Source organism: Apodemus sylvaticus, chromosome 3 (assembly GCF_947179515.1).
Source record: "Apodemus sylvaticus chromosome 3, mApoSyl1.1, whole genome shotgun sequence".
Taxonomy (NCBI): Eukaryota; Metazoa; Chordata; class Mammalia; order Rodentia; family Muridae; genus Apodemus; species Apodemus sylvaticus.
The window spans coordinates 99,356,259-99,382,410 of NC_067474.1; the positions used below are offsets into that span (position 1 = coordinate 99,356,259).

Consider the following 26,152-nt stretch of genomic DNA (forward strand, 5'->3'; position numbering starts at 1 on the left):
AAAGGTTAATGTCCATTCATACAATAATTAAATTAGATCAAGATCCCAGAAATGTCACTGAGATCATCCTTGATTCCATGAACAAAACGGACCTGATAGGGTTAGAGAGATAAAGTAGAGGGAGGGCTACAGGGGGTTAATCAGCCAATGAGTACATGTCATTTTCCTTTATTCAAGTGATTCTCATGTTATTCAAATATCCTGGAATCGGTGATGATTTTTTTTTCACTCTGAGGTATTTTAATTTTTTTTTTCATTTTTGGGAAAGTCTTCTTCAATGGATAATTTTTAGTTGTCTGCAATTAAAGGTATTTTGCAGGTTTTAATTTTTTTTTCAAAGTCAAGCTGACATTTCTAGTTCCTTCTGACCAGGCTTCTCTGCATCGTGTATGGAAATAGAGCTGTTCTGCCTAGAACCTGTCTGAGAAATTGACCTATATATCTTGTGCCCCATAGCATCCACTTCCTCAAAGATATAGCCCGGGGGCTCCATGTATGATGCTGGGCACTTGCCCAGATCCTTGGGGGTAAAGCTAATGGAGTAAGTAGTCTGACCCTCTACAGGGATGTTTCTTCGAGGGCCAATCCAGGCGGGCTTGTAGTTTTCAGTAATGATAGGCGGATGAGCCACATAGCACGTCTTAGTGGTGGTCTGGCAGTCCAAAGGCTCAACAGGCAAGTTCAGGTGGGGAACGGGTCTGATGGGCTTTGTGTTCACGGCTGCCCACTGCTTGAAGTCATCCTTGGAGGTGGTGGAGCTTTCAAAGCGGCCGCTCTTCTTAACAGAAGGCACGGGTCGGCAAGTTATAGCAGGACTACCCTTGAGGTGTTTGTAGTGGGTCTGCACAGTTGTCAGAAGATCCATCTTCTCCTCAGGAGGGACATACTCGACGGGAGCTTTGGGAACTCTCTGGGGCGTTGGCCAAGCTTGGAATTTCTCCTGAACCTCAGTGATGTTCCCGAAAGGTGCATCATGTACAGGGAACTTGGCTGGAGGTTTTGTGCTCTTGGCAGGCTCCCCTAGCAGGCCTCTGAAGGACTCTTTGTGGGTGGTCCGGTTCTCAAAGGGGATATCACAGGGTATAAATTTCTCTGCCTCTTTAACAAAGCGCTTCTCCACGGGGTGGGGCACATAACTCATCTTGTAGTTAGTCAAATCTTCCAAGGGGATGTTGTAAAGCTTTGGCTTGTCTGGGGGCTTACAGCTCACAGTAGTCACAAGGCCTTTCATGGTATAGTCATCCTGATGTGTGGTTCTGTTTTCAAACTTGGCAGACTCTGGCCGGTATTTGTGTGGCGGACGAAGAAGCTCCCGTCTTGGTTGGTTCCAGGGTAAATAATCAACTGAAATTAAAGAAGAAGTAATCACTGATCAATCAGGTCTCCTAACTTGCATGTGTTTTAAAGGGCCCTAAAGCCACAAACCAATTTCTAATGAAAATCTCTGGCCTAACAGAACAAAGAAAATCCCTGCTACCATCTTGTGCATACGCTTGCTATTTCAATATCATGATGCTTGTAGCCTGCTGTGCAGAGAGACAAATCTACCAACGTTCCCCTTGTATGGCACAATGCCATGCACAGAGATTTTACAGACCTAGGGTCTACTGAACCTACTCCAGCAGAAAAGTCTGACCCAAAGGCAGCTTTTACCTGTGCAAGGCAAGGGCCATCTCTCCATGTCAGAGTGCATGAAAAGATGTACTCTGTGCAGAAACACAGAGACTCACAGCCTACCACCGATGATCAACCAGCCAAGCCAATCAGGTCTACTTGGTCAGAGTAGCTACTAAAAACTACTCATGTCTAATCCATATGCACCAAATACACCGCTCCAAGGAGTAAGAGTATATGATGTTGCCTAAAAACAAACTTGCCACAGCTGCCTCATCCTTAGGTCTTTGTATATTAGTCATTTTTCTCTTCACAATCCACTAATGAAACATATACTATCAAAATACTTACTTTATAAATGCAGAAGCAGGAGCGCCGAGAAATACACAGATTCAAATTTAAAAAAAAAAAAAAAAAAAAAAGCATGGGTCCAAACCCAGATTCAGAAGCCATAGCCAAACCTACTCCACTCTTGAGAACATTAAATGCACGCCAGTTGTACATCTTCAAGTCATCCTTTATGACAATTGTGATTGTCTCTATTTTTCAGAAACAATCAAAAGACAATCTCAGAGAAACTTAAGAACTTGCCCAAAAATTTAAGTCATAGAACTGACTCCACAGCCATGCTTCCAAATGTCCCCAAGTCACAGCAGGGCACTACATTTTTTTTTAAATAAAGACAAAAAAAGAAGCCAGGCAGTAGTGGCATATGCCTTTAATCCCAGCACTGGGAAGGCAGAGGCAGGCAAATTTCTGAGTTCAAGGCCAGACTGATCTACGGAGTGAGTTCCAGGACATCCAGGGCTACACAGAGAAAAACAAACAAAAAGAGTGTGTGTGTGTGTGTGTGTGTGTGTGTGTGTGTGTGTATTGAAAAAGAATTACCAGGGATACTCATCTTAAGAGGAACCTCTGTCGTGAGTTAAAATGGTTAAGATGAAAGGACTCAGCCCAAAAGAACTGTGCACTGGAGGAGCAGATACGGCATCAGACACTTTCTGAAGCCACTTTATCCCAAATCTTCAGGACAGCTCAGAGACTAAAAGGCCAGCTGAGAGCAACGGAGAAGTAAGCACCACACACACTGCCTTTCCTTTCTTCTTTTTTTTTTTTTAATTTTTTTTATTCGATATAATTTATTTACATTTCAAATGATTTCCCTTTTCTAGCCCCCCCACTCCCCGAAAGTCCCGTAAGCCCCCTTCTCTTCCCCTGTCCTCCCACCCACCCCTTCCCACTTCCCCATTCTGGTTTTGCTGAATACTGTTTCACTGAGTCTTTCCAGAACCAGGGGCCACTCCTCCTTTCTTCTTGTACCTCATTTGATATGTGGATTATGTTTTGGGTATTCCAGTTTTCTAGGTTAATATCCACTTATTAGTGAGTGCATACCATGATTCACCTTTTGAGTCTGGGTTACCTCACTTAGTATGATATTCTCTAGCTCCATCCATTTGCCTAAGAATTTCATGAATTCATTGTTTCTAATGGCTGAATAGTACTCCATTGTGTAGATATACCACATTTTTTGCATCCACTCTTCTCTTGAGGGATACCTGGGTTCTTTCCAGCATCTGGCAATTATAAATAGGGCTGCTATGAACATAGTAGAACATGTATCCTTATTACATGGTGGGGAGTCTTCTGGGTATATGCCCAGGAGTGGTATAGCAGGATCTTCTGGAAGTGAGGTGCCCAGTTTTCAGAGGAACCACCAGACTGATTTCCAGAGTGGTTGTACCAATTTGCAACCCCACCAGCAGTGGAGGAGTGTTCCTCTTTCTCCACACCCTCTCCAACACCTGCTGTCTCCTGAATTTTTAATCTTAGCCATTCTGACTGGTGTAAGATGAAATCTTAGGGTTGTTTTGATTTGCATTTCCCTAATGACTAATAAAGTTGAGCATTTTTTAAGATGCTTCTCCGCCATCCGAAGTTCTTCAGGTGAGAATTCTTTGTTTAACTCTGTACCCCATTTTTTAATAGGGTTGTTTGGTTTTCTGGAAGAAGGAAATGGAAGAAGACCTCAAAAAATGGGAAAACCTCCCATGCTCATGGATCGGTAGAATCAATATAGTTAAAATGGCCATTTTGCCTAAAGCACTATACAGATTCAATGCAATACCCATCAAAATCCCAACTCAATTCTTCACAGAGTTAGAAAGAGCAATTATCAAATTCATCTGGAACAACAAAAAACCCAGGATAGCTAAAACTATTCTCAGCAACAAAAGAAAATCTGGGGGAATCAGTATCCCTGACCTCAAGCAATACTACAGAGCAATAGTGTTAAAAACTGCATGGTATTGGTACAGTGACAGGCAGGAGGATCAATGGAACAGGATTGAAGATCCAGAAATGAACCCACACACCTATGGCCACTTGATCCTCGACAAAGAGGCTGAAAACATCCAATGGAAAAAAGATAGCCTTTTCAACAAATGGTGCTGGTTCAACTGGAGGTCAGCATGCAGAAGAATGAGAATTGATCCATCCTTGTCTCCTTGTACTAAGCTCAAATCCAAATGGATCAAGGACCTCCACATAAAGCCAGACACTCTGAAGCTAATAGAAAAGAAACTGGGGAGGACCCTTGAGGACATCGGTACAGGGAGAAAGTTTCTGAACAGAACACCAATAGCGTATGCTCTAAGAGCAAGAATTGACAAATGGGACCTCATAAAATTACAAAGTTTCTGTAAGGCAAAGGACACCATCAAGAGGACAAATCGGCAACCAACAAATTGGGAAAAGATCTTCACCAATCCTACATCAGATAGAGGGCTAATATCCAATATGCCTTTCCTTTCATAATGCCTGGCTCACAACGGAGGCTGGTATTGTTCCATTGTTCTTCATTACCAAGCTAAAGAGTCACAGGAACAATCCTAGTGAGCCCTCTGAATCCACAAGTTCTCTTTCAACCTGGGACAAGTGACCAACTGCAGCTTTCCAGGAGCCTTGGACTTAATGTAATCAATAGGAGTGAAGGCCACAGGCATAACTTTAACAGCATTTTAGAAATATAATTTACATAACAAAACAAGCCACCTATGAACCTTTGTAACACTACACATTTCTGGGTTTTTATTGTTTTTCTTTTTAATGCTACTATTTTGGGTTTGTTTTCAGCACATACTGATTGTATAGTACACTGGGTTCCACTGCAACCATTTCATACATGCATATAATTCACCATTGATCCTGTTATACTTACCCTGTTATGGTATGATATGCTCCAGGGTAGTGGTTCTCTACCTTCCTAATAATATGACCCTGTAATACAGTTCCTTATATTGTGGTGAACCCCCAACCATAAAATTATCCTTAACTGTAATTTTGTTACTGGTATGAATCATTATGTAAATATCTGTGTTTTCCAATGGTCTTAGGTGACCCCTGTGAAAGGGTTCTTTGACCCGCAAAGAATTTGTGACCCACAGATTGAGAACCTCTGCTTTAGAGCTTCATGTATCTCTATCTGGTGGTGCTATTGTGGAAGCTGTGGGGTGAAGGACATGTTGGCAGGTGTAGAGCACTGGGAATAGGCCTTAAGCATTAGAGCCAATGGGGGTGGAGTGTCTAATCCTTTCTAGGCTTTTCTGATTAGCAGATCTGTACAGAGAAGAATAGACTTTATCACAAAGAGATTCAATCAAGGAAAGGCTTTATACACTTACAAAAGAATCCAAAGGATACTAAATAAAGACAGAACCAAAGCTATACCACCATGCAGAGAAGGAAACCAAAATTAGCCTTGGCCCAGCAGTTCCATGAAGGGAAGGACATATACCTCAGAAGCCAAAGGAAGCCAGATGAACCAGATGAAGCCAAATCTGTCCTGGCCTCGAGACAAGTTCATAGCCATCAGGAGTCTTGATACAGTTACAAGTGCTGATGATACTACAGCTCCTCCAGTCAGCAACAGAAAGAAATTTCATTTTGTCAAGTCACATGGTGCAGAGGGCAGCCATGAGCTGAAAGATAAACCCATTGTGCAAAACTAGCTATCCTGGAGCCCAGGAATATCTACTAGTTAAGAAACCTCAGTTGGGACAGCCTTCTGTGCATAGCCTGCCAGGAGAGAGTCCCCCAGCAGAGCTTTCACTTCTGAGCACAGAGGTGCTCAGATCTCCACTTTTTCTCTGGAGAGGACCAGCTAGGAGCACACAGGTCCTAAGAGCAGTGGAGCAGCTGGGACAGAAGTCTTCCTGCCTCCATTTGCACCAGGGAGCCAGGAGACTCCACAGCCTTCTGTGCATAACCCTCCAGGAGAGAGTGATCTCCCAGCAGTGCTTTCACTTTTGAACTCAGAGAAGTGAGGACACACAGGCTTACAGGCCCACAAGAGGAACAAACTCCAGCCAGAGACAACCAGATGATGAAAGGCAAACACAAGAACCATACCAACAGAAACCAAGGCTACATGGCAACATCAGAACCCAGTTCCCACACCACAGCAAGTCCCAGATACCCCAACACACGGGAAAAGCAAGAGTCAGATTTAAAATCATATCTCATGATGCTAATAGAGGGCTTCAAGAAAGATTTAAATAACTCCCTTAAAGAAATACAGGAGAACATCAGTCAACAGGTAAAATCCCTTAATGAAATACAGGATATCATGGGCCAATAGGCAGAAGCCCTTAAAGAAGAAACACAAAAATCCCTTAAAGAATTACAGGAAAACACAAACAATCCAGTGAAGGAACTGAACAAAAACATCCAGGACCTAAAAGTGGAAGTAGAAACAATAAAGAAATCACTGAGACATCTCTGGAGATAGAAAATCTTGGAAAGAATTCAGGGGTCATAGATGCAAGCATCAACAACAGAATACAACAACTAGAAGAAAGAACCTCAGGTGCTGAAGATACCTAGAAAACATTGACTCAACAGACAAAATGCAAAATGCATAAAGCTGGTAACCAAAACATCCAGGAACTCCAGGACACAATGAGAAGACCAAACCTAAGGATTATAGGTATAGATGAGAGTGAAGATTTTCAACTTAAAGGTCCATTAAATATCTTCAACAAAATTATAGAAGAAAACTTCCCTAACCTAGAGAAAGAGATGCCCATAAACATACAAGAACCCTTCAGGACTCCAAACAGACTGGACCAGAACAGAAACTCCTCCTGGCACATAATAATCAAAACACCAAATTCACTAAACAAAAGAAGAATATTAAAATCAATAAGGGAAAAGGGGCAAATAACTTATAAAGGCAGACCTATCAGAATCACACCAGACTTCTCACCAGAGACAATGAAAGCTAGAAGATCCTGGGCAGACCTCATACAGACCCTAAGAGAACACAAATGCCAGCCCAGGCTACTATACCCAGAAAAACTCTCAATCATCATAGATGGAGAAACCAAGATATTCCATGATAAAAACCAAATGTGCACAATATCTGTGCACAAATTCAGCCCTACAAAGGATAATTGATGGAAAATGCCAACACAAGGAGGGAAACTACACCCTAGAAAAAGCAAGAAAGTAATCTTCTTCCAACAAACCCAAAAGAAGATACCCCCACAAACATAAAAATAACATCAAAAATAACAGGAAGCAACAATCACTATTCCTTAATATCTCAACAACAATGGACTCAACTTCCCAATAAAAAAACAAAGACTAACCGAAATATTTCTCATTTAAATCTTCAATTTTATCAGAAAAGGTTGGAGTTCCCCTTTTAATTAATTTAGTAATGTTTTTTATGTCTACCATTTTATCTGCATTATTTTTCATGATAATCTTCCATTTTAATGTCTTTCTATATATTTCCTCTATTTCATCAGAAACATTTTCAATGTAAATCTTTGATTTTATCACAAATGTTTCTTATTCCACCTTCAATTAATGTAGAAAAGCTTTTATATCTACCATTTTATATGTAAAATTTTCCATGAAATAATCAATTTTAACATGTTTGTCTATATATTTCCTGGATTTTACCAGAAATATTTTCCATGTAACTCTTCAATTTTATCTGAAAATATTTATAATTCCACCTTCAACCAACTTAGATTTATCTTTATGCCTATCATTTTATTTGTATAATTTCCATGATGTTTAATTTTAACATCTTTTTCTATATATTTCTTCAATTTTATCAGAAATATTTTCCATGTAAATCTTCAAGTTTATCAGAAAATGTTTATAATGCCACTTTCAATCAACTTAGGAATACTTTTATGCCTACCATTATTATATCTATATAAAAGTTTCCATGATAATCTTCAATTCTAACATGTTTTTCTACATTTTTCTACAATTTTATCAAAACTATTTTCCACATAAATCTTCAATTCTATCATAAAATGTTTCTATTTCATATTTCAAGTAATTCAGCAATGTTTTATGTGTACTACTTTACTCTTTAATTTTCCATGAAAATTGTCAATTTTAACGTGTTTTTCTATGTATCTCTTCTATTTTATCTGAAATATTTTCCATGTAAATCTTTAATTTTATTATAAAGTGTTTTACTTCCCTTTTCAATAAAAAAAAGATGGAATTCTGAAAATAAATAAATAAATAAATAAATAAAGCCTCGGTTTGGCCTGCCTCAGTCCCTAGGTGAGGGATGGGGAACAGACTGACTAAAAGGTACAAGCCAAGGAAGCTTAGCTCAGGCTAGGAAGCACACGAGAAAGACAGCCCCTCCCTCAGTGACCACAAGCAGGCCTCCTCAACAGAGATACTCTGAAGGGTGATAACTCTGAGCCTGAGGGCAGCAAGTGCATCAAAGTCTAGGGTCACCTATCTGCCTGTCTTCCCTGCTGTAAAGGCCAAGAAGTCTTCCTTGTCAGGGGTATGCATGTGTGCCCAGCAACACTCCCTCCTGTGAGAGGCCATCAAAGTTTGAGAAGTATGCCACCTACATCGTCACAATACTGTGCCTGCTTTCCATGCCCCCAACATGACTGGGAGATACCCTTCAACTAACACAGTCACCAGTTCTCACAGGGAAGAAAATGCCCAGCTACAGAATACAATACAAAACTAAGTGTGCAGAGACTCCTCATACTCAAAGAAGGAAGACTTAGTGTAAAAACAAGTTTGACAGACATCAAACCTGTGTCCTACAGAAACTCGATGCAGTGGTATAAACCAAAGGAAAGACTGAAATTCAAGTTGAAGGAAACTTAACTTCTTTATCAATATTGCCCCCCAGTTCTCAATCCCAGAAAGAAGATGCCCCCATACCTCAACTTATTTTTTATTACTATATGCTTAAAGAGATTTGACTGTTGTATTTTTTCAAACTGTTTTGTTTTGCTGTTATTATTTAAATATTCATCTCATTTCATTTCTGCATTTTTTTCTATTCTTCAACAACCCTTTTCTTCATGTTCACATCCCCTGTGCTTACTGCTTTTCCCCATCTGTGCATTTAGTAGTATTTTTACTTTACCATAATTTGACTTCTTTTACTCTTTTACTTAAATGGGGAGCGTGCATTTTGATTGTACTGGAATTCACTTTGTAGGCCTGACTAGCCTAGAACTCACAGAAATGTGCCTGCCTCTGTCTCCCAAGTGCTGAGATTAACATCGTGCACTACTATACCTGGTTTGTTTTTTTTTTTTAAGTTATGTGTACACATTTGTCTCTGTATGTTTATGTGCACCATGTGTGTTCAGGAGCCGTGCTGGCCCAGAGAGTTAGACACCCAGGACTATAATTACAGGTGGCTGTGAGCTGCCATGTGCTTCTGCAAGTGCAGCAAACCCTCTTAACCACTGAGGCATCAGGCTAGCCCTGACCATTTTACAACTCTTACATTCCCATTTGTTATTCCCCCTCTGGCAGATGGACTTGGAACAATTTGTTATTGGGAAATCTTTTCATGATTACCTTTTTTCCTTTCTAATTCCTTCTTCTTTTCTCCTCTTCTCTCTTTCCCTCTTCTCCATTCCTGTCTTCTTTCTACCTTTGTCTATTCAAGCTTGCTGCTGCTTCTCCCCTGGCTCCTTCTCCTTCCTTCCATTACCTCATTCCTTTACTGTTATCACTCCTACCCTGGAGAGTTGCTAACTGCACATAACCCAGCAGCTGCCATCCTCACACCTATAATTGTTGGTGACATGCATGTGTTTAGGCATCTGCTGTGCTTGGTTGTTTTTTCTGTCGCCACGGTTTGCTTCTTCCTCACTAAGTGGTTCTGGACCTTAAGCCCCCAAAAGGAGGCTGTGTATGAAGAACTCACAAATCCAGAAGTCATATCAAACCATCAGACATACACACCACAGAAACCTAAGAAACATGAAAAATAAAATCGATCTGAGATGACTTCTCCAGAAAGTCATAACTCAACTATTGAACTGAAATAAATAAAATGCCAAATTTTTAAGATTTTATGATAAAAGTTTATCAATGACCTGGAAGGGTATAAACAAGTAGATGAATTCAATTAGACTCTAGATTTTAAAAAAGTCATGGTAGAAAAGTCAGCAAAATAGAAGAGGAAAGCAGAAGTAGTGAAGGAAATGTCAGGAACAAAGAAGAAAAAATTCAGCAAGTAAATTGAGATTCTCCTTTAAAAGGAAATATTGAAAATGAAAACTCAGTGAATTAAAGAATGCAGAGGAAAACTATTACCTACTGACTCAGCCAAATGAAAGAAACAATACAATATATGGAGGACAAAGTATGCACTGACATACCAATAAGGAGGCTGGAGAAGCAGATGGCACCATGCTTAAGAGTGCTTACTGCTCTTGCAGAGAACTAGAGTTCAGTTCCCAGCACCTGTCTCGGGCAGCTCACAACCACCACCTGTAGCTATCTCCAGAGGCACCAACTCCCTCTTTTGGCTTCCATGGGCAACCACACATGAAGAGAGACTTACACCTACATAAATAAAAATAAACTTTTCTATAATCAAATAAATGTCAATAAGAACAAATAAACAAATCAGCATGAGCATAATTTCCAAGCTTGAGCACAAATTCACAATTTCCTGAGATAGGATCATGAGGAACAAACCTAAGAATCCATATGATAGAAGAAGCCAAACACTTTACTACTTAGGAATATGCAAACAATTCAGTGAAATTACAGCAAAAAAACATTCCAAACTTTGGAGGGATGCACATTCAAAAACCAGAGGCATTTAAAGCCCCAAAAGAACTACATCCCCAAGACATTATATAGTCAAGTTGTCAAAAACAAAAAAACAAAGAAATGAAACAATATTAGTGAGAGAAGAACACCAACTCACAAAGGCAGCAAGAATAACATCAGTTCTATGGTCAGCAAAACTCAAAGCTAGAAACCTTCTAAGCACAGACACACTTCAACCCATGAAAGTAAGTAATGGTCAACCAGGCGTACTATATAGAGGAAAATTATCTTTTAGAATTAGTTTAAGAAATAAGGCTTCTCCAAAACAAACAAAAATTAAAGAGAGTTCACAGATACCACTGCAGAAGAGTTAAAGGAATACTACATATTGAGAGAATAAATACAGTCTCAATCATGGATCAGAGAAATCAATTTCTTAAGATGAACTACAAAGCTAGAGAGAAGTCTAACATGTCCAACAGAATAAGCCAGCATCCCCTGATACTAATGCAGAACAGAGTCAAGAAAAAAAATTCAAGCAACCAGAAAAACAATCAACAAAATTGTGGAAATTAGCCAAGCATGGTGTTTCCAGTCTGGTGCCTACACTTTGGGGGTGTAAGCAAGACAGTCAGGAGTTCAAGATTATCCTTACCTACATAACAAGTTCAAGGCAAGCCTAGGCTACAGAAGAAAAAAAATTTATATATATATATATATATAAAGAAAGAAGAGAGAGATAGAAAGAAACAGGGAAGATAGAAAGAGGAGGGAAGGAGAGAGAGAAAGAAAAAGAAAAAACTCACCAAGAGATAGTAAACATTTCTCAATAATTTTAGATGTAATTGGCCTCAACTACAAGATTAGAAAAGTAATATAACTTTGTGTTGTCTCCAAGAACAACACCTTATTGATAAAGATATAGAGACTGAAAGTCAAAGAATGAAAATCAATCTATGGAGCAAACCCCAACCAAAAAGCAAGCTGGTGTAGTTATTCTGATATCTGATAAAATTACCACAGCTCAAAATTAGATGAGATTAAAAGACCACTGCATGTTAATTGGGGGGGGGGGGGAATTCATAAAGAAGATAGAGAAATTTATGACAAAAAGCAGCATGGTGCTTATCCAAAAACACAACTGCCAACCAATGAAATACAATAGAAGACCCAAGAATAAATGCACATAACCATGTGCATTTATGACAAAGCTTTCAAAAACATGCATTGGAGAAAAGAGAGAGTCCTTTCAACAAATGCTGCTAGAGAAACCAGATTTCCATAGGCAAAAGAATGAAATGAAATCCACATCTCTCAACCTGCACAGAAATCAAAAACCTTAATGTAAACTTTAATCTTTGAAAACTGTTAACAGAAAGTGTAAACAAAACACTTCAGCCTAAAGGCAAGAAGAACTAGGATATCCTAACCATCACCTCAAGGACATAGGAAACAACTCTATTGTTTGCCAAAGGGGATTATATAAACTAAAAAGATTCCAAGAAACAGAGGAAACAATCACCAGAGTAAAGTAATAACCTAGAGAGTAAAACGTGCGTGCGCGCACAAACACACACACACACACACAATTCATTATTGACTACATATCATACAGGGGATTATTATCTAGTATATAAACTGCAAAATAATTAAAAATCAAATAAGTAAATCATCTTATCAATAAATTGATTAATGAACTAAATAGAACATTTGCAAAGGAATAAATAAAGTGGATATTTTTAAAGTGTTAATATCCTTAGCCATTGTTCAAATCCAGACTTTTAAGATTCCATATCACCATAGGCAGAAAGGATATTATCAAGAAAACAAATGACAAACACTGGCAAGGTTGTAGAAGAGGAACCTCTGTTTATTACTGGTAGGAATTTAAGTTTGTGCAGCTAGTCTGGAAGTCAAGATGGAGGCTTCTCAAAAGACTGAAGACAGAACTACCATATGAACCATGTACACCACTTTGAGTATAAAACCATCATGATGGAGACTGTACTTGCAAATCTTCTATAAGTTGTTTTGTCAGGCATTCAGTCACAGCTGAGAATGAGTGTATTTATCCTGATGTTTTCAAAGTTTTTGGTATTTTTATAAGGTCTCCCATCAGTTTTGAAAATCTTTCTATGAGAGAGAGATTAGAGAGAGACAATCTTTAGCATGTGAATATTCAATTTTCACAACATAATTTGTTTAAACACTTTTCTAGGATACATTTTTCTTTGTACTTTTGTTGAGAATCAAGTGTCCAGAGGTGCTTAGACTCATTTCTGGGTGTTCATCTCTATCTGCTCCATTGGTTAACGTGTCTATTTTGATGCCTAGACAATGCTGGATTCTGCTCCTGTGGTTATAGTGTGATGGATATCAGGTACTGAGATGCTTGCTGCTTTATTCTCTTGTTTAGGGCCATTTCAGCTACTCAAGTATGCTGTGCTTCCATACTCATTGAAGTTCTTTTTCAAATTCTGAGAAGGTGGTCACAGGTATTCGGATATGGTAGCCATTTTAGCAATGTGAATTCCATTGATCCATGACCATAGGAAGCCATTCCATCTCACAGATGCGCTTCAGTTTCCTCGATATGTTATTGATTTCTCTGTAAAGGTCTCTCTGCTCATTGGTTTGGTTTATTCTTTTTAAAGCTTTCATAAATGGGACTATTTTCCTGATTTATTTTTTACCAGGTTTATTGTGAGTGTATTAAGCCACAATTTCTTTAGTGTTTATTTTGTATTCTACTACTTTGTGGAACATTCTGGGCCTAAAAGTATTTTTGTTTGAATCTTTAAGTTATTAAAATTATATAATCCTAGCATCTGCAAATAGGTATAGTTTTACTTCTTCCTGATTTTCATCCCAGGTTTTTGGTTTTTGTTGCTGGTGGTGGTGGTGGTTGGTTCATCGTTTTGTTTGTTGTTGTTATTTTGTTTTGAGAAGGTTAGGGGAGTGTTTTTGCTTCTTGACATACAGCTGTTGCATCATTTGTGGTTGAAACCTGATTTCATGTAAGCATGCACAGTCACAGAGCTCCCTGTTAGAATGTGCTTGGCTGGTTCCCACAGATCTTGATGCTGTGTCTCCATTTTCATTTGATTCCAGAAATCTATTAACTTCTCTAATTTCTTTAATGATCCAACCAGTCCTGTTTAATCTCCCCGTTTTTATAGTTGCTCTTGCTTTTGATTTTTAGTTTTGTTACATTAAAATCTGCTAAGATAAAAGATATGTTGGGCATGGTGGCCTCTCATCCCAGTACCCAGGAGGCCATGAAAGGCAGATTTCTATGCATTCAAGGCCAATTTGGTCTACATAGCAAGTTCTAAGCCAGCCAGAGCTATACAATGAGTCACTGTCTAAAAAATAAAATACATACATAAGTAAAAAAGCAGTAGCAAGATATTTTTCTATTTAAATTTTATTTGAATATCTTCATAACCTAAAATATGGTCTATTTTGAAGAAAATTCCACACATTTTTAAGTATATTTGTCGTCGCTGATGGAATAGTCTATCACTATTATTTGATATGTAGGGTAGTAATGTTAAAGTGCCTTTGTGGCATCTTTTGGAGAATTAGGCATTGGAATTTGTCACATTATTGTATTGAAGGTCTGCTTATTCCTTTCTCTCAGATTGTCTTTGGGGGCAATTACATTTACGTTTCTTGTCTTTTAACTCTATTGCATCTTTGCAGTGCTGGGCATCCTGGGCTATATGCATGCCAGTCAAGTGGCTGTGCCCCCAGCTACACCCTCAACCCTCTTTTTCCAGTATGGGGCATCTTCCTGTGTGCAGCTATCCGCCTGTCCCAACACCACTTACAGAAAATATTCCCGGTTTCCATGCTGCACTGCTTGGCCATCCTGGCATGAGGCTTTCCTGGTGGCTTGCTTTTGTCCTTCCAGCTCAAGGGCACTGACATCACATCTGTCTCCATGACAACAGTCTCCCCAGCACCACAGCTCTACAATACAGTTTTTAAGGGCTAGTATAAATTAAACTTTGTTCTTATCTTAAAAAAATAAAATAAAATTACTCACTGGTTTATTTGAATTTCATGTGTAAGATTTAGATTGTATTGCCCATTTATTTTTTAAAATGCTGCTGAAAGGTTTAAGCCATTGTAAAGAGTGTGTAGCTCAATTTAGAAATAATGGGCCAGCAAGAGGGCTCAGCAGGGAAAAGCACTTGCCAGGCAAGCCTGAGTCTATCCCTAAAATCTACACTGGAAGAACAGAACTGACTCCCAAATGCATATACCCATGCTCACACATACACACAGTAGAACACAACATCAACATTTTAAGTAGAAACAATTCATTTCACCTTAATGAAATTCACATGAATACAGAATATTTCACCATTCGTTTACAGCCTGATTTCTCTCTATATTTAATTTTCAATGCATCCCTCATACATTTATCCTTTCAGTTTATTAAATAGTCTTTAAGCTGTTGAAGACTTGGTTTCTGTGTGTGTGGTACACTCATCCATGCATGTACATGGGCAGGGTAGAAGCCAATACCACTGAATTCCTTTAGTGCCCTCTACCTTATTTTCCTGGACATGGGCTCTCTCCCCAGACCTGGAACTAACTACTTGGGCTGGACCAGTAGACCAGGGAGGCCTTAGGACCCCCATCTCTCCTACCTCACCCCACCCTGGGGCTACAGGCACACACCACTATGCTGGCATTTTAGGTAGGAGCTGTGGAGCTGGCCTCAGGTCCTCATGCTTCAGCAGGAAAGCACTTTGCCACAAGCTACTTCCTCAGCATGGAGAACTGTTTCTTTCCGTAACATTTTCTATGTATAAATGATGCTAGGAATCACACATAGGACTTTGAACATGATCTAACACTCCCTACCACCAAGCTGTATTTTCAGGCCCCACAGATGTCTTTTTCAATTCCATGCTGGTTGTCAGGACCAATATATAGAAATGAAATTAATTTAGGTAATACTCTTCAAGATTGACATGACAAACAAATGCATCATCACTTCTTGATATTTAGTACTATCATTCCTATGGGCATGTGTACTGTGTGTGCGAGCACATGTGTCATGGCAGAGGTGGAGGTCTGAGGACAATTCTATGGACTTGGTCTCTCCTTCCATCTTTACATAAGACCCAAGGGTAAAACTCAGGTCCCCAGATTTGTGTGGCAAGTGCCTTTGCTGGCTAGGCCATCTCCACAGACCTTATTTATTAGTTCTATTTATCTTTTTGTTTTTGAAGACTCTCCAGATGTATCCACAGGATTGTATTCTCTGAAAATAGATAATTTCATCCTTATTTTAAATTTTAATTGCATTTTTATTTTTATTTATTGTGGGACACATGTGATGGATTGAACTCAGACCAACTCCAGGCTTGGTACTGGAACCTTCTCCTGCTGAACCATTGTGCCAGCTCTCCTGTCTCCCTTCTAATCTGCTTGCATTTGGTTTATGTGGTTGATTCATTCTGTGGTTTGTGTCTGTTCAGTTTAAGGCAGGTGGGAGGTTTGGATTTAATTGACTTTCTAATGTTACACACCTCATCCTTACCTTCTTAAAATTAACTCCCACATTTCATAATTTGTTATAGAGTTGACTATTAAAAATAAAGAATAAAAAAAAAAGTAGCTGAATGTGGTGGCTTATATCTCTAATACTAACATTTGGGAAACTGAGGCAGGAGAATGGTTGGACTGTTGCAAGTTTAAGACCTGCCTAGGAAACATAGTGAGTTAGGCCAGTTCAAGACCCGTCTCAAAAAAATATCTGTATAGAGACATATATTCAAAGTTATGTTTATAAGCACTATCTCCATGTAGACTTGCATTCTGTCTGGCATCATTTACTTTGAGGCTAACAGTTTCATCTAAGAACTTTCTAAGATAGGGCCTCTCTGTCTTCATCGGGAGATATCATTTTGCTTTCCACTTCAGAAGCATAAAAAATAGTCAGTATGCCGGGCAGTGGTGGTGCATGCCTTTAATCCCAGCACTTGGGTGGCAGAGGCAGGGGGATTTCTGAGTTCAAGGCCAGCCTGGTCTACAGAGTGAGTTCCACGACAGCTAGGGCTATACAGACAAACTCAAAAACAAAAATAAAAACAAAAACAAAACAGTCAATATAAAATTCTTGAAGGGGCCTCCATCTTTGCTCTTGTGACTGAACAGACAGGTGTAGCCAAGTACACAGAGATCACTGCCCACCCCCTCATCCCCCCATCCCCAGTATAAGATCACTTGGGATACAGCCCGCCAGGGCTCCAACTGCACTCAAGAGCTGGGCAGTGCCACAGCCATCTGTGCACCTACCCTGCAAGGAGACATCTGCCCTGAAGGGAGTCCTGCAGTTAGAGGGAGTCCCTCATTTAGAGGTGAGGCCACCATCTTCATTCCTGTGACTGAGAGTGCTGCTACAGCCAGGAACACAAGAACACCAAGTATAAGATCACTTGGGACTTGGTCTGCCAGGGCCCCACCTGCATCCAGGAACTGGGCAATACCACAGCAATCTGTGCCAGGGGAAAGCAGGTCACCCAGGGTTGCTGAGATAGGCTTGCAGGCAAACAGGATGAGCAAGCACCAGCCAGTGACAGCTGGACCAACTAACACCAGAGATAACCAGATGACAAAAGGCAAGCTTAGGAACATTACTAAGAGAAATCAAGGCAATATAGCACCATCCAAACCCAACTGGCCCACAACAGCAAGTCCTGTATATCCCAATACACTAGGAAAGCAAGATTTGGATTTAAAAATCACAGCTCATGATCCTGATAGATGGCATCAAGAAGGACATAAATAACTCCCTTAAAGACATACAGGAGAACACAAATAAACAGGGAGAAGCCCTTAAAGAACTACAAAAAAAATCACAACAAAACAGGTGAAGGAATTGAACAAAACCATCCAGGAACTAAAAAGGGAGGTAGAAACAATAAAGAAATCACAAAGGGAAACAACTCTGGACATAAAAAACCTAGGAAAGAAGTCAGGAGTCATGGATCCAAGCACCAACAACAGAATACAAGAGATAGAAGAGAGAATCTCAGATGCCAAAGACACCATAGAAAGCATTGATACAACAGTCAAAGAGAATGAAAAATCCAAAAAGCTCCTGACCCAAATCGTCCAGGAAATCCAGGACAAAATGAGAAGACCAAACCTAATGATTATAGGTATAGAAGAGAGTCAAGATTTCCAACTTACAGGGCCAGCAAATGTCTTCAACAAAACTATAGAAGAAAACTTCCCTAACCTAAAGAAAGAGATGCCCATCAACATACAAGAAGCCGACAGAACTCCAAATAGATTTGACCAGAAAAGAAATTCTTCCCATCACATAATAATTAAAACACCAAATGTACTAAACAAAGAAAGAATATTAAAAGCAGTAAGGGAAAAAGGTCAAGTAACATATAAAGGTAGACCTATCAGAATTACACCAGACTTCTCACCAGAGACTCTGAAAGTCAGAAGAGCCTGGACAGATGTCATACAGACCCTAAGGGAACACAAATGCCAACCCAGACTGCTATATCCAGCAAATCTCTCTATTGCCATACATGGAGAAAGCAAGGTATTCCATGACAAAAATAAATTTACACAGCATCTTTCCACAAATCCAGTACTTCAAAGGATAATGAATGGAAAACACCAACAAAAGGAGGGAAACTACACACTAGAAAAGGCAAGAAATTAAACTTCTTTCAACAAACCCAAAAAAAAGATAACTACACAAACATAAAAATTACATCAAAATTAGCAGAAAGCAACAATCACTATTCCTTAATATCTCTTAGCATCAATGGACTCAATTCCCCAATAAAAAGACATAGACTAACTGACTGGATACATAAACAAGACCCAATAGTTTGCTGCATACAGGAAACGCATCTCAGTGTCAAAGACAAACACTACCTCAGAGTAAAAGGCTGGAAAACATTTTTCCAAGCAAATGGTCCCAGGAAACAAGCTGGAGTAGCCATTCTAATATCCAATAAAATAGACTTTCAACCACTTTCAACTCACTTTGTAGACCAGGCTGGCCTCGAACTCAGAAATCCGCCTGCCTCTGCCTCCCGAGTGCTGGGATTAAAGGCACATGTTCTGAGCACCCTTGTTCATAAAGGTACCTTTACTAAAACTTAAAGCACACATATCACCCCACACAATAACTGTGGGAAACACTTCAACACCCCACTCTCCTTAATGGACAGATCAGGAAAACACAAACTAAACAGAGACACAGTGAAACTTACAGAAGTTTTGGACCAAATGGATTTAATAGATATCTATAGAACATTTCATCCTAAATCAAAAGAATATACCTTCTTCTCAGCACCTCATGTTACCTTCTCCAAAACTGACCATATAATTGGTCACAAAACAGAACCGAACAGATATAAGAAGATTGAACAAATCCCATGCCTCCTATCAGATCACTATGGAATAAAGGTACTCCATAGCAACCAAAACAACAGAAAGCCCACATACACATGGAAGCTGAACAATGCTCTACTCAATGACACCTTGGGTCAAGGAAGAAATAAGGAAAGAAATCAACACCTTTTTAGAATTTAATGAAAATGAAGGCACAACATACCCAAATTTATAGGACACAATGAAAGCAGTGCTAAGAGGAAAACTCATAGCTCTGAGTGCCTCCAAAAAGAAGCTGGAGAGAGCATACACTAGCAGCTTAACAGCACACATGAAAGCTTTAGAACAGAAAGAAGCTAATACACCCAAGAAGAGTAGAAGGCAGGAAATCATCAAACTCAGGGCTGAAATCAACCAAGTAGAAACAAAAAGAACTATACAAAGTATCAACAAAACCAGGAGCTGGTTCTTTGAGAAAATCAACAGGATAGATAAACCTTTAGCCAGACTAACCAGAGGACACAGGGACAATATCCAAATTAACCAAATCAGAAATGAAAAGGGAGAAATAACAAAAACTGAGGAAATTCAAAAAAAAATCATCAGATCCTACTACAAAAACCTATACTCAACATAACTGGAAAATCTGGGGGAAATGGACAATTTCCTAGACAGACACCAAATACCAAAGTTAGATCAGGATCAGATAGACCATCTAAACATCCCCATAACCCCTAGAGAAAGAGAAGTAGTCATTGGCAGTCTCCCAACCAAAAAAGGCACAGGACCAGAGAGTTTTAGTGCAGAATTCTATCAGACCTTCAAAGAAGACCTAACATCAATACTCTTCAAACTATTCAACAAAATAGAAACAGAAGGAACACTACCCAACTCCTTCTACGAAGCCACAATTACACTGATACTAAAACCACACAAAGATCCAACAAAGAAAGAGAACTTTAGACCAATTTCTCTTATGAATATTGATGCAAAAATACTCAATAAAATTCTTGCAAGCCAAATCTAAGAACACATTAAAACAATCACCATGATCAAGTAGGCTTCATCCCATGGATGTAGGGATGGTTCAATATACAGAAATCCATCTATGTAATCCACTATATAAACAAACTCAAAGAAAAAAAACACACAGTCATTTCATTAGATGGTGAAAAAGCATTTGACAAAATTCAGCATCCTTTCATGTTAAACGTCTTGGAAAGAGCAGGAATTCAAGGCCCATACCTAAACATAATAAAAGCAATATACAGCAAACCAGTAGCCAACATCAAACTAAATGGAGAGAAACTTGAAGCAATCCCACTAAAATCACAGACTAGACAAGGCTGCCCTCTCTCTCCATATTTATTCAAAATAGTACTTGAAGTTCCAGCTAGAGCAATTAAACAAAAAAAAGATGTCAAAGGGATACAAATTTGAAAGGAAGAAGTCAGATTATGACTATTTGCAGATGATATAATAGTATACTTAAGTGACCCAAAAAACTCCACCAGAGAACTCCTACAGCTGATAAACAACTTCAGCAAAGTGGCTGGATATAAAATTAACTCAAGCAAATGAGTAGCCTTCCTATACTCAAAGGATAAACCGTCTGAGAAAGAAATTAGGGAAATGACACCCTTCACAATAGCCACAAACAGTATAAAATATCTTGGTGTCACTCTAGCCAAACAAGTGAAAGATCTATATGACAGGAACTTCAAGTCTTTGAAGAAATAAATCAAAGAAGACCTCAGAAGATGGAAAAATCTTCCATCCTTGGATTGGCAGGATTAATATAATAAAAATGGCCATCTTGCCAAAAGCAATATACAGATTCAGTGCAATCCCCATCAAAATCCCAACTCAATTCTTCAAAGAGTTAGAAAGAGCAATTCTCAAATTCATCTGGAATAACAAAAAACCCAGGATAGCTAAAACTATTCTCAACAGCAAATGAACTTCTGGGGGAATCAGTATCCCCAACCTCAAGCAGAACTACAGAGCAATAGTGTTAAAAACCGCACGGTATTGATACAGTGACAGGCAGGTAGATCAATGGAATAGAATTGAAGACCTAGAAATGAACCCACACATCTATGGTCACTTGATCTTTGACAAAGGAGCTACAACCATCCAATGGAAAAAAAAAAAAGATAGCATTTTCAATAAATGGTGCTGGTCTAACTGGAGGTCAGCAGGCAGAAGAATGCAAATTGTTCCATTCTTATCTCCTTGTACTAAGCTCACATCCAGATGGATCAAGGACCTCCACATAAAACCAGACACAAAAAGAAACTGGGGAAGCCTTGAGCACATGGGCACAGAGGAAAATTTCCTGAACAGAACACCAATAGCTTATGCTCTAAGATCAAGAATTGACAAATGGAACCTCATAAAATTACAGTTTCTGTAAGGCAAAGGACACTCAATCGGACAAAACGGCAACCAACAAATTGGGAAAAGATCTTTACCAACCCTACATCCGACAGAGGGCTAATATCCAAGATATACAAAGAACTCAAGAAGGTAGACTCCAGAGAGCCAAATAACCCTATTAAAAATGGGGAACAGAGCTAAACAAAGAATTTTCACCTGAGGAATATCGAAGGGTGAAGAAGGACCTAAAGAAATGTTCAACATCTTTAGTCATCAGGGAAATGCAAATCAAAACAACCCTCAGATTTCATCTCACACCAGCCAGAATGGCTAAGATCAAAACTCAGGAGAAAACAGGTGCTGGCGAGGATGTGGAAAAAGAAGAGCACTCCTCCACTGCTGGTGGGGTTGTAATCTGGTACAACCACTCTGGAAATCAGTCTGACAGTTCCTCAGAAAACTGGGCATGACACTTCCGGAGGACCCTGCTATACCATTCCTGTGCACATACCAGAAGATTCCCCAGCATGTAATAAGGACGCATGCTCTACTATGTTCAAAGCAGCCTTATTTAAATTAGCCAGAAGCTGGAAAGAACCCAGATGTCCCTCAATGGAGGAATGGATACAGAAAACGTGGTGTATATACACAATGGAGTACTATTTAGCTATAGTAGTTAAAAACAATGAATTCATGAAATTCTTAGGCAAGTAGGTGAAACTGGAGAATGTCCTCCTGGGTGAAGTGACCCAATCACCCATGGTATGCACTCACTGATAAGCGGATATTAGCCCAGAAGCTTGGTATACCCAAGACACAATTCACATATCAAATGATACCCAAGAAGAAGGAAGAAGAGGCCCCTGATCCTAGAAAGGCTCAGTGCAGCAGTGTAGGGGAATACCAGGACAGGGAAGCAGGAAGGGGTAGATTGGGGAACAGGGGGAGGGAAGAAGGCTTATGGGACTTTCGGGGAGGGGAGATCCTGGAAAGGGGAAATCATTTGAAATGTAAATAAAGAATATATCGAATAAAAAATAATTAATAAAAAAGTCTTGATGGTTTTTAGCATTTCGATATGTCAACCTTACTGATCATCTCATTCTTTTTTATTTCTGAAGAGAAATCTGCTGTGACCCTGGATAGGAACCTCATTTCCCTCTGTGTGATGAGATGGTTGTCTTTGGTTCTTTCCAAATCTTTGTCTTTATTTTTTTCTAGTCTGACAATAATGCAAGAATCTCTTCATGTTTATACTATTTTCATAGGGCCTCCTGACTGTACAGGTAAAATTTTCACAAGTTTGGGGTACTTCTGCAATCACCCTTTAATTGCCCTCTATCCCTTTCTTTTTTGTGTGGGTACATTCCCAGTATGAGTATATTGCTAATCTTGATGGGTTTCTTGAATCTCTTAGTTACTGTTTATTTTTTAATTCTTTTATATTCAGGTTGAATAAACTTTATTTACCTTTCTTTGTTTCATTGATGCTTCTATCAACTCAACCATGCTGGTAAACTTCTTAAGTTTAAAAAAAAATTAGTTATTATCCAACTCTGGATCTTTTATTTTACTCTTTATGATTTCCCTGTATTGGTACTTGTTAGTTGATGAGTGTCTTTGTTAGGGTTTTATTGCTGGGAGCAGACACCATGGCCAAGGCAACTCTTATAAAGACATTTAATTGGAGCTGACTTACAGGTTGAGAGGTTCAGTCCATTATCATCAAGATAGGAGCATGGCAGCATCCAGGCAGGCATGGTGCAGGCAGAGCTGAGAGTTCTACCTCTTCATCTGAAGGCTGCTAGTGGAAGTCTGGCTTCTAGGCAGCTAGAACTAGGATATTAGAGCCCATGCCCACTGTGACACACCTACTCCAACAAATCCACACCTCCTAATAGTGCCAATCCCTGGCCCAAGTCTCTCCCTGTCTCTCTCTCTCCCTCTCCCCTTCCCCTCCCCTCCCTCTCCCCCTGCTCTCTGTAAGAGACAAAGTAGTGCCTTAGATAATATGTGTTCCCTCCTTTAGGATTTATCTTTCCTCCTATTTGGAATCCCTTGCTCCCTTTCTATAATTTTTTCCTCTGCAGTGTGTAGTCACTGATGTGTTGCCTGTTAAGTCTACTTCCTGAGATTCATCCTCCATAACTTAGTAGTTAGTCAGCAGCTGACGGTAAGTTCAACTCACGTACCTTAAATCAGTGAGGTGCATCACCAGGGAGAGCTAGAGAGTACAGAGATCAAGTGCTTTACAAATCCAAACTGGTTTTTTTTTCTTTTTTTCTTTTCCTCTTTTTTCATGCCTCTAACACACAGATATGAGCCTCACATCCAGTCAGAGCACTTGAGTGACTAGAAAGGCCCTTCTTCTGATGGCTTTTGAGACAGCACACAGCCTGGCCTACAAAAACAACCCTTCAGATAGCCAGGCTACAGCTGAGCTTATCAAGTCCCTCTGAGTGCATCTCCCTCCGAAAGTTCTCATACATCGCCTTTGCCACCACTGTTCCCATAAACCGAGGACTGGTCACACGAGTTGTTATCTCGGAATGGTTTTTCCCATTACGTAACTCCTTTTTTGTCAAAACTCTCATTACATCAACGCAGGCCCTTCTAACAGTGCTGCTGCTTTTTCTTCCCCTCCCCATCTCCTCCCCTGCTCCAGCAGAGCTACTGCACACATGGAACTGGGGAAGAGGGTAGTGAGCTGACAGGAGCCACTCCAGAATAAACCCCATCCACGCCCACTGTTCAGAAGTCAATCACATCTCTTGAATAAGTGCTGGCACTCAATATGTCCTGTGCCTTTGGTTGGTTTCCAGAGTCTCAAAACAGTTAATTTTACCACTTTGTCAAGTTTTATCATTGCTTTTGGGGAGAAGAGGTTTCCTAAACTTCTACCATTCCAGAAAACCGATATTCCTACCCCCCAGGCATACTCCTAAGTTTATTTTAGGCCAGTAATACTACCAACTAGCTATTCAAAATTGGCTTCATTTTAATTGAAAATCTAATCTCTCTCCAAGAGCCATTAATGACTCTATCAGCATCTTGAAAGCATTAGGGGCCTTAGCAGGAACCATCTCGCTGAATACAAACCACATGTTCAACCCACCACACGTCAGGCCGCCCTGAAATGCGGCATCTACCTGTAGATACCATCACACTGCCTCGAGATACTTAAGGGTGAGGAGAACGGAACTTCTCTGGACCTCTCCTCTGATGGATGAAGTGTTAAGAAAACAGGTTCCTAAGCTCAAACTTGCCTCATGGGACTCCTGATCACCAACAACATAGTTGAAACCACATTATTATTCAGCCTTCTGACTTCCTCCACCTAGCAACTATTGGAAAAAAAAGAAAAAAAAAAACTCTACAAGGCCCCGAAAAAACTCAGAATTCCATATGACAAACTATTCACACACCAGTAAAGCCCTTCAAGGCCAGAGTGTCATGTGGGTAATTGGCAAGAACCTCTTTAAAAGGGATTCTACTCAATAATAATGTCCAAAAAAAACTTCACGAAGCCTGAAGCTGAGCATCAAATAATTACACTCCCCATCTTTTCAATTGCCCAGTGTTTTGAAAATGTCACAAATTACAACCAAATGCTGCTAAGCATATGTTATTGGTGGGTTCTTTACTTTCTTTTCTTTCTCTTTCTCTTTCTTTCTTCACTTTCATTCTTTTTTCTTCTTTTCACCACAATAAGTATACTAGTCATGAGTAGAAAAGTTTTAAATATCTTTTTCTCACAGAACTAAAATAAACAAAATATATAAGCAAACTATAACTGGCATGCATTGAAATGCACATATTAGGTCTTCGGTTTCTGTCCTTGACAGCCCACTTTGGGAAGGCAGACAGTAATATATGAACAGAAATTGTAATGATTACTGGGGAAAGACTGACTAAAGCAGCAAATTTTTACAAAAGTCATTCAAGGGACAATAAACCAAGAACTGACGCTAGGGTACGGTGCCTCTTACATGCAGAAAGTGGCTCAAGACTGACCCAAGGGCAGAGTAAATATCATGCGCCTTCCCCAAACCTCACTCCTGCTCCTGACTGGGACCTGTGGAGTAACTGGCAGGATGGTGAGCTGAAGGTAGTTATTTGAAGCACGGACTGTCATCTGGAGTGCTGTAAGCAGTGGTTCAGAACTATCCCTTCCTTTATTCCTTCCCTGCCTCCCTCTGCTGAGGTCCCTGTGCTCAAATGATGAGGATGGGTACAGGGAATTTAAGGCAGAGCTTTGGAAACCATGGTGTTACAGAGGAGATCAAATCAACTACTCACGTTTTTTAAAAACATAAGTGCTTTTTATAGTTTGAATCACACCTTCCAGTCCAAATGCAAATGTTAAAATTTAGTTTCCACTCTAGTGATATAAAGAGAAGGGGCCGTTTCAGGGAGTGATCAGTCTTAAGGGCCCTGTCTTCATGAACAGAGTAGTCCCTTAAAAGGGCTGGAGGGAACTCTCACAGGCCCTTCCCTGTCACCTGTATGAGACAACACAACGAAATACCATCCTGGAATGAGGATAGAACTCTCGCCAGACCACAACTGACAGGCATCCAAAGGTTACGGGGAAATAGGTAAGAAGTAGGCCTGGACCTCTGACTGTAAGCCAAGATCAGTTTCAGCAGTAGAATGTCTATGGTTTTATAGGGGTAGGCTGAGATGG

The 26,152-nt window shown here is 39.7% G+C and overlaps 1 protein-coding gene across 1 annotated transcript in view; it reads right to left on the reverse strand.

The window, feature by feature from the left end:
• Positions 1–340: 340 nt before the first annotated feature.
• The window catches only part of Saxo1 (stabilizer of axonemal microtubules 1), a 39,580-nt gene continuing 13,768 nt past the window's right edge, over positions 341–26,152 (reverse strand). The window contains exon 3 of the mRNA XM_052176721.1: positions 341–1,344. Within this exon, the coding sequence (XP_052032681.1) occupies positions 341–1,344 (1,004 nt within the window). The remainder of the gene's footprint in view (positions 1,345–26,152) is intronic.